The 10,000-nt window shown below is 37.8% G+C and overlaps 1 protein-coding gene across 3 annotated transcripts in view; it reads left to right on the forward strand.

The window, feature by feature from the left end:
• The window catches only part of LOC135206087 (uncharacterized), a 22,037-nt gene extending 15,388 nt beyond the window's left edge, over positions 1 to 6,649 (forward strand). For all 3 annotated transcript variants that reach the window (XM_064237303.1, XM_064237304.1, XM_064237305.1), the window contains 2 exons: positions 4,131 to 4,587; positions 4,835 to 6,649. In XM_064237303.1, the coding sequence (XP_064093373.1) occupies positions 4,132 to 4,587; positions 4,835 to 5,521 (1,143 nt within the window). In that variant the 5' untranslated portion in view covers position 4,131 and the 3' untranslated portion in view covers positions 5,522 to 6,649. The remainder of the gene's footprint in view (positions 1 to 4,130; positions 4,588 to 4,834) is intronic.
• The last annotated feature ends 3,351 nt before the right edge of the window (positions 6,650 to 10,000 follow it).

A 10,000-nucleotide genomic window follows, 5' to 3' on the forward strand; every position in this document is an offset into this window, starting at 1 on the left:
AAGTTTTCTTAAAATGTTTAGGGAGAGAGAGAGAGAAAGAGAGAGAGATTACAACTATGACAATACAGCCAGGGAAAGCCTTATCTTCAAATTAGGGAGGACGTATCCAAATTTATCCTTCTTTCCAGAGGCTGCGTGACTAAGATTACACCAAGACCTAGAACCGTAAGGTCGTAATTACAAGGCATACCGGTGGGAATTTCGCCTTTCTTGACCCAGGAGATAATTGATAAATACGAAAATCCTTATCTTTAAGGTCGTCTGTAAACGAAAATAAACTTGTTTTCGTTCTCTCTCTCTCTGATTGCAAAATTACATATATTTGTATAATTCGAATATCAAACGCATATCTGCGAAAATCATTATTTTAAAGGTAATCAGTAAACAAAAATAATATAATTCTCTCTCTCTCTCTCTCTCTCTCTCAATGTAAAATGAAATATATTTATATAATTCGAATAGAACATGCATTTCTTATGAAAATCATTATTTTAAAATCAGGAAACAAAAATAATATTGTTCTCTCTCTTTTTCTCTCTCTCTCTGGTTGCAAAATTATATATTTTTGTATAATTCGAATACCATACGCATGCATGAACCCCGTATTTTCAGTATATCAGAATCAAACAATGCATAATTTCGAACGACAAAGGAAATTAAATATTATTTCATAAAAAAAACACTTGTTATTTATATTTGCATGTCTATACACACGCCCACACTCAAAACGGTGCGTCGATGTTGGTGATATATTGCTTAGTTCTCTCTCTCTCTCTCTCTCTCTCTCTCTCTCTCTCTCTCTCCTCTCTCTCTCTCGATATACATATATATATATATCTATATATATATATAGTATATATCTATATATATATATATATATTTTAGGATCATTTCCTGAATAAAAGATAACAGCAAAATGTTAATATAACTTTATAATCTTTTGATTACTGTAATTCTAAACCTACAACCATGACATCGGCTAAGGCACACCAAAGCAGCTTTGCGATAAATATAATAACAAGCCACGAAAGAAGGAAAAAATAATAAATAAAAAGAAGAATTAGTAAAGGAGTGAAAGTACCGGTCTGGGGTAAAAATAACCCTTCGATGCATCTTCCATAAGACCAAGAGTCCTTTGCTTCACCAAATCCTTTGTAAATCTTCCCATTGCCACGCCTTAAAAAAAAAAAAAAAAAATAAAAATACCCCAATCTCTTACCCGAAACCCGGGCACATTCATCCTCGGGAGTAAGTTTAATGGCCTAACGTTCGTCAGCGCCCGCGAGACTAATAGAAAGTGGAAGAAAGTTGATTCCCGCGCGCGCGCGTTGACTCCCTTTCTATTTGGAGGAAGTGTTTTTCAATGGTTGGGATGTTTTGCTGGGATGGGGGAGAGGGTATATATAATATATATATATATATATATATATATATATATATAAAGAATATAAATATATATATATGTGTATATATATATATATATATGTACATATACATATATGTGTGTGTGTGTATATATACGTATATATATATATATATATATATATATATATATATATATATATATATATATATATATATATATATATATATATATCATTATATCTATACACATATTTCATCAGTCTAACCATATATATATATATATATATATATATATATATATATATATAGTATATATATATATATATATATATACACACACATTACTTTATCAGTCAAACCAGGCGACTGTCTGTTACGTATTCCGATTAACCAATCAGCCGGAAACTGGTTATTGAGCGATTATTGCAACCACCCAACCAAGTCGAGCTTAAATAGCGCCGGGTCTTTACAACACTCTCAGCTACTCTATGGTTGTAAACCGATCAATAAATCTAGCGGGAGAAAGACACTCGAGCGATTTTAAATGCTTCGTTTGAGCTATGGGTGTTTCCTGGTGGGAAAGATTGCACGTGCGGAGACAGACAGACAGACAGACAGAGAGAGCTATTTATTCTTTTCATATGTAACCTTGCGTCACATGATTGTATAAACAGAGAGATAAAAAGGGTGTAATACGAGTGATTAGAAACATTGCTTAGAGAGAGAGAGAGAGAGAGAGAGAGAGAGAGAGAGAGAGAATTGTTCAGTCTTAGTACTGAGAGAGAGAAGACAAGGGTCCATTTGAGTGATTAGGATCCTATTACTGAGAGAGAGAGAGAGAGAGAGAGAGGGGGGGGGGAGCAGGTATAGTTCAGAGCCTTAAATGAGATAAACGTAGGGATGGGTCTAATACGTGTGATTTGCAGCTAACGACTGAGAGAGAGAGAGAGAGAGAGAGAGAGAGAGAGAGAATTGTTCAGATACTTCGTTTCAGATAAAGGTAGACATGGGTTTAATATGTGTGATTAGCAGCTAACTACTGAGAGAGAAAGAGAGATAGAGAGAGAGAGTCGTTTAGTCTTAGTACTAAGAAAGAGAGAGAGAGAGAGAGAGAGAGAGAGAGAGAGAGCGAGAGAGAGAGAGAGAGAGAAAGAGAGAGAGAGCTTCACCATTCTATTTATGTAATCTTGCGTCACAACGAATATGGTCATCAAAGCTACGGTCTTGTATAGAAGAGTAAACCATCTATATATATGTGCTGGTAGCTACGAGAAATACTGTTAAGTTTTTCATATATTCTACGTCAAATAGGCGTGTTGTATTGATACGTTCAGAGGAATCCATTTGTTCACGCACTTTTGGACTCTTTCTAGTTACGGTAAAATGTCCGTCTATTCTTATCGATATATTTCTACCCTTTTAGGTGTTAGTCACCATACAGTTTTGGTCTAAAGTTTGGGAGTTGCCTGTGCAGTAATATAAGAGCAAAAGGTGGGTGCCATCGGTCTAGATCTTGGGACCTACCACATCACTAACTCCATCTTGAATTTCTCTTTCGACAGCTTTTGTTTCGAAGCAGTTTTCTCCTTCTTTCTCCTTCTCCTTTCGTTTTCTACTGACTCATCAACTTTTTCCATTGTCCGCATGTCTCGTCCTACCCCTCCGCAGCGTCAAAAAGCGTTTTTGTCTTTCGTTGTCACACCTCTTTGGTAAAACAAAAAATAAAAGATGAAAAAAACTTCGGAACAATGACAAAAGATAAATGGGCCTTTGTCTGGTGCCCCCGTCTCTATTTTCACCAGGGTGAAACTTTAATTTAGCTCAAAACTCTCCTGGGAATTAATTGTTTTGTTTAGGAAAGTGTAATGAGTACTTCTTCGTTGTTTCTTTCCTTGTTTCGGCCGGGATATGAATTTAATTTCCATTTACAAGCCTCCATGACTCGACTCCCTGACCCTGTTCCATCTTCTCAAAAATAGACCCAACAGAGGAAAAGAAAAATGGAAAAGAAAACAGAAGTGTAGGAAGTGAACAAAACATTTACCGTCTGCTCGGTACCTGCAGTTTTTGTAGAGAATTCTTTCTTGTGTGTGTTTTTGATATGCAGGACAGGAAATACGAATTATGGTTACCATGATATCACGCTGCATGATGACACACAGTTTTCTGAGTAAAAAATCAATTAGATAAAGTAAGTGATAAGTACATTTGTATTTTATATATATATGATATGGTACTACAATTACGTCACGACGCATGACGACACCTAACGCAGTCATCTGGCTGAAAAGTATATTAATTTATTAATAAACAAGTAACAGTAAATAGAAAAATAACTTAAACCGGTCTCATTTGCTTCATGACGGCCTAATCATCTTGAACGAGCTCGACGGCATCGGCTTTCGCTCATGAACCATGCTGTAACCACTGCCTTAGGCAATTCCAAGGAAACTACCTTCACCTGGTTTTGCCAATGCGTGCACATTTGCCATGTTTTCAGAGATTTAAATGCCAGTTGCATGTACTTTGCTCGCGTGAGAATTTTTGCCACAAGAGAAGTGGCTCAGTGCAGGAATTAGGCCTATACTATCACCAAGATCCCAAAATGGCGCCTAAAGCAAGTTGCTGAGGGAAGAACTTCGTTTAAATGTTCGTTATTATTAACAGAATTATATACATTCTATTACTTATCAGTCATATCATTATTGATCAGCTGTTTACTTTTAAGAAAGTTCATTTTTTTTTAACTTTCTCGTTCATTGCAGAATGACTCGACTGCTGATGCTGATTCTCCTGGTGTCTCCTGCTATCCCTCAGCTGCTTATGCCACGTGACGGAGGTGGACATGGAGGAGGAGGACACGGAGGAGGAGGAGGACACGGAGGAGGAGGAGGACACGGAGGAGGAGGAGGACACGGAGGAGGAGGTTATGGTGGAGGACACGGCGGAGGTGGCCATGGGGGAGGAGGCGGGGGAGGTTATGGTGGAGGTGATCATGGAGGAGGAGGAGGAGGTTATGGTGGAGGTGACCATGGAGGAGGAGGAGGAGGAGGCTATGGAGGAGGTGACCATGGAGGAGGAGGAGGAGGAGGCTATGGCGGAGGTGGCCATAAAGGTGGAGGAGGAGGGGGAGGTTACCATCCAGCTCCCGTGTGCCACCCGCAGACGATCACTAAATATAAGACCGTTTACAAAGATCGCAAAGCCCAGGTTGTTAATAATGTAAGTTATGGGTGACGTGTTTACAGATTTTTAAGTTTATTGTTTTTAATTTTTTTTATAGATTACAATGAATTTATCTCTACTGTGTGCGCGCAACAATCCGTTTGACAGTTATAGACACATACGTCTAGGTAAAAGCAAGGTCTAGTGCGAGTATTTCCTAGCTCTTTGTAAAAGCATGATTCACTGAAACTGTTATTTAGGATTTCTCTAATTGCTTTACTGACTTTCCGTGTCTGTCCCACAGGTGGAAGTGAGAAACCCGAAGCCCCACGTGAAGAAGGTCGTGGAAACCCGCTACACGACCATCAGGTATCCCGTCTTCATCACTCAGGTCATCAAGCCCTTACTGACCCAAGTGGAGACCAAAGTTAGGCCTATGTTCTTCACCAAAACCATCAACCGTTACACCACGGTCAAATTCACAGTGACTGGCATTGGCCAAGTCACGGTCACGACTGTGAAGTATGAGAAAGAGTACATTACCCGTTGCATGAAGAAAGGTTACGGGCACCGTCGACAAGACGGTGGTGACTACGGGTTGGAAGACCGCGAGATTGGACTAGTCATCAGTCCGGACTCCCCAACCGTCGAGACGTACAAAACTCGAGACCCAGAGTCCGTAGTGACGGCCCCTTACGACTTCTCCATCGGGAAATACAGAGAATCCTCAGCCTCCTCGCCGACTGACGAAGGCATAGACCCAACCTCCACCAAACCTTTCAGGGGAGCGGGGCGCCCAAGTTTCGGCCCTCTCAGGTCTCTCAGACCTCTGAGAGCAAGCGCTGCCAGACCGTACGGACCGAACTCAGGTCCTCGAGATATGTCACCAGCAAGGAGCCCTGAATTGCTAGGGTCACGGCCCGAAACTCCAGAGGACCTGACGCTGCCCCACCCTCCGTTGGCGCGACCACCTCCAGTTCGCTTCGGCTAAAGCCAGTCCACTCACTTCACACCTGAGTCTAGGCGGTTTCCCGCTCATCGAACGCCACTTTTCCTAGTCGATTTGTCATGGTGGTATAAGCTAGAGGAAGAATGTAACATTTACCAACCTCTCTCTCTCTCTCTCTCTCTCTCTCTCGCTAATCATTCAGTAGTCGACATCAGCCTATCGTCGATTCAGAATTAAAATCATGGCAAAGTTATGATCTTCCCGCGTTATGCCTTGACTTTTATAGTAAGAAAGAATATAAATGCTATTTTTGTTAGCTTTGATAACAGGGGTGGCTGGCCACGCCCTACGTATAAGTAGTTCTTTGTTAATTTTTATATAACCTCTTCATCATCGTCCACTTTCTTGCAGCTATTCTGTTGTTTCTCTCAAGAAGTTTACCATAGTATCAATAAATGCTGTTGTTAATATTCGTATATGTAGCTGGACAGATTTATGTTAGACTCTACAGTGATTTCAACTGCACGAGTGAACAGATTTCTTCATAGGTAAAATTCAACAGAATTAATAGCAAAAAGTATTATACAAATAGGCAATTCTGTGTCACTAGTGAACTGTACGATCACAGTAAGTCTATGATTTCTTATAATGAATAATATTGAGAATTGTAATACTGTATCATTAATGGCTTCTACTTTCTTGATCCAAAGTGACCAATCAGTTTTGTCGGCCTATAAAGTTATCCCAAGACTTAAAACTAAGAACCTTTGAAACCATATATGTAATGTTTCAGAACGATCACGTTTGTGTCTGGATTAATTACCTAAAAAACAATTACTTTTGTATTAAGGTTGAATTAGTCATTGAGATATTCATACGTGAATTACCTTATCTTATCTGATTACCGTTTGGGAATTGTCCAATTCAGATGCCAAGACAAGAGTCCTTTTTCTGTGAAATTGTAATTTTTTTTTTTTTTTTTTTTTTTGTATACCGATCAATTTTGTTTAATTTCATCTTGATTTCTGTTGTGCCCTTGTAGTATAATCGATGTAATTCACATATTTTGTGTATATCAGCTCACTGATTTCTTTGCTATGAATAAGTCTGCCTTACGAAGTTACAACCGGTGTGATTGGTGCAGTACCTTCCATTAAACTGTTGTTACCATATTGTGTTTCTGTAATTTCCTTTTATTCCAGTAATCATGATGACTAATTATGATTTAATGTAAGAATTAACCAACTCCCAACAACTTCAGAGTTTCATTGAGTAACGTTGAAAGGGAACGCAGCTAACAGTTCCGGTTCAAAAGATAACGGTCCTTGCATCAAATTTTCGATCCAGTTCAATTATTTCCGGTGCTAAAGAATGAATTATAACTGACATGCAATTATTTTAAAGTTATATCTGTAACTGCCCTCAAGTATTTCTTTAATTTGTTATATTTTAGATATGATAAATCGAGTAGGACTAGTCACGTAAGACTAGAGTCACTAGACCAAGGTCGAAAGCAAGACTAGTGCTGTGGACCGTTGGGATTCACCGATGCAAATCGTACGCTTATGAAGTCTAACTAGAATGCAATTAGTCTATAGCATATAAATTTTAGGCCAAAGGCCCAGTGCTGCCACCTCTGAGGTCATTCAGCGCTAGAAGGGAAACTGAGAGTACAAAGGTTTCCAAGATATAACAGGAGAAAAAAAAACAAAGCAGTTGCACTGTGAAACAATTGTCTGGAAAGGGTTAAGGAAAGTAAGATGGAAGAAGGAGAATATGAATGGAAGTACAGTAAAAGGAATGAAAGAGGTTGCAGCTAGGGGCCGAAGGGACGCTGCAAAGAACCTTCAGTAATCCCTACAGCGCCCCTACTGTACGAAGTAACTAGAGTCTATAATAATAATAATAATAATAATAATAATAATAATATTAATAATAATAATAATAATGTTCTAAAGGGTCCACAATAATACAAAGTGTAAAAAGTCTGTGTATAATTTTGAAGACTTTACAGAAAGCTTTCGAACCCTTCCCTGGGTTCATCTTCAGTCCAAATGAAGAATACGTTACGACAAGTACAGAGGAAAATTTAAAAAACAAGAGACGTTGAAGATCGTTGCCAACGGTCGTTAGCTCGTTAATGGGCCAGGTGAAGAAAGAGGGTAGTTAACAACAACTAAGTGATACCCTCTCCCCTATCATTCCTTCTGGCTGCAATCCTGTTGGATCTTCGTACAGGTTGTTGCAACATTACATGAAGTCCTTCATCCAAGGGCGTAGATTGGGCACCGTTATCAGACTCCCCCGGGGCAGCGGTTACCTGGACAGGAATAGGCAAGGCAGAGGCAACATCAGGAGAGGGAAGAACAGAGCCTGTCCAATAGTTAAAATCTTTTAAAAACATACTAGTAATATAAAAATTAACAAATGGGTCTTCGTTGACAAAAGACTTGTTTCCTTTGAATGATTCTCCCAAACTTATAGCAGCTCCCTCGACTAGTCGTCTGACATTTACATTGTTACTTTTAAAGATAATTTTAGCCTCGTTCCAGTTGAGTCTATGATCATTCATGAATGCATGTGCTACTATTGCGCTGTTTTGTGATTGTAGTTCATAAGCTCGCTTATGTTCGCCCAAACGTATATCTAGTCCCCGTCCACTTTCACCAAAATATTTACTATTACAATCCATACACGGTAGTTCGTAAACGCCTGGGACTATGGGATTTTTATCATTGTTATTGTTTCTTACGAGGGAACGTCTTATTGTATTTTCATATTTGAACACAATTTTAGTTTCCTTCTGACTTTTGTTGATATGTCCACTAATATTCTTTACTTCTGGATTAAAGGGAAGTGACAAATATCTTTTTGGTTTTTCCTTAGTATTATCTCTCAGTCCATAGAACGACTTCCTCGCTCGCGAAATTGCTTTCTCAATGAAGTGAGGGGGATATCTGAGACTTCTAAAAGTAGCCGTGATGTGTTTAAGTTCACCGTCTATAAATTCGGAGTCGCAAATTCTGAATGCGCGTAAAGCAAAAATTCAAATAATAACGTTACTTTTTATTTCTTTTGAGTGAAAAGATAAAAGTGGACATAACTCTCGGAATTGGTAGATTTCCGGTAAACTGTAAAAATTTGTACCTCTGGCTATTACAGTCCCTTTACACTAAAACATCTAAAAACGGTAATTTAGAATCCACTTCTACTTCTGTTGTGAACTTAATTGATGGTAAAATGCTATTTGCTATTTCTACTAGTTTCTGTAGCTTTTCATCGGTACCTTTAAAAATGATAAAAATGTCATCCTCATATCTGGCCCATTAACGAGCTAACGACCGTTGGCAACGATCTTCAACGTCTCTTGTTTTTTTAAATTTACCTCTGTACTTGTAACGTATTCTTCATTTGGACTGAAGATGAACCCAGGGAAGGGTTCGAAAGCTTTCTGTAAAGTCTTCAAAATTATACACAGACTTTTTACACTTTGTATTATTGTGGACCCTTTAGAACATTATATATACTCTCGTGATAGAGAGTTTTTCCCTAATAATAATAATAATAATAATAACTAAGGCCAATTTAAAAATTTCTTGTAACTATGCATCTTCGCTCTACACCAAATAAAATCCAAATGTAAACTAATTATTATTATTCATGTTAATTTCAGGTTCTCTCTCTCTCTCTCTCTCTTTCAAGCCAAGATATTTTGCAAGAGAAATACGACGACCTAACAGTTAAGACGAAGCTGATAGGGGATAAAGGAAGGAGAATGATGTTAATATATTTCTTAAGCTTCGTTTATTTTCTTCAACTATTTCTAACAGAGAGAGAAATGATCTGGAATTAATTCTTTATCTCAGTCGCGGGGAAGGACAAAGGCTGTGTGATCTCTCCTCACCGTGTTATCTCCCCCAGGTTCTCATCAAGGTGATATATTATCTCTCGCGTTCTCGTGAAGGTGTTAAGGTCTACAGTATTGCTGAAGGTTTACTCAATGTTCATTGGGTTTTATAAACCCGCAAAGAAGCTTAGTGGACAGTTTTATTTATTTATTCTTTGGAGAGGTTTTAGTTTTTTACAAAGACGTATAGATGATCGGTATATAAAACTGATTTTTTTTGTCTTGTAAAAATTTTTCAGTTTATTGTGATGTTGCATGGTAGAATTAAAATTGTAATAATGCAATGTGGAATTTTTTAAACTGGAAATATTAAGGCATTACATTCCATGTGCGGTAACTGGCATGCTGCATATGAATCCAGAAGAAATACAATAAGAAATAAAATTAAACAAATAAATAAATAAAATCATTGATTAACCAAAAGAAAAAAAAAAAGAAATGCTCAAGTTACCCTCGCTTTGCTTTGTGAAAATGTTTTTTTATTACAAGATCACTCTAAAATTAGGAAAATTTTTCTTTTCTATTTAAGAAACCAGAAAAAATTTGGGGTGATTTCATTATATAAAGAATGTATTTTCCACGAATCAAATTTGAATAACTTCAGCAGTTATTAA

The sequence above is a fragment of the Macrobrachium nipponense genome, chromosome 29 (genome assembly GCF_015104395.2).
Source record: "Macrobrachium nipponense isolate FS-2020 chromosome 29, ASM1510439v2, whole genome shotgun sequence".
Lineage (NCBI taxonomy): Eukaryota > Metazoa > Arthropoda > Malacostraca > Decapoda > Palaemonidae > Macrobrachium > Macrobrachium nipponense.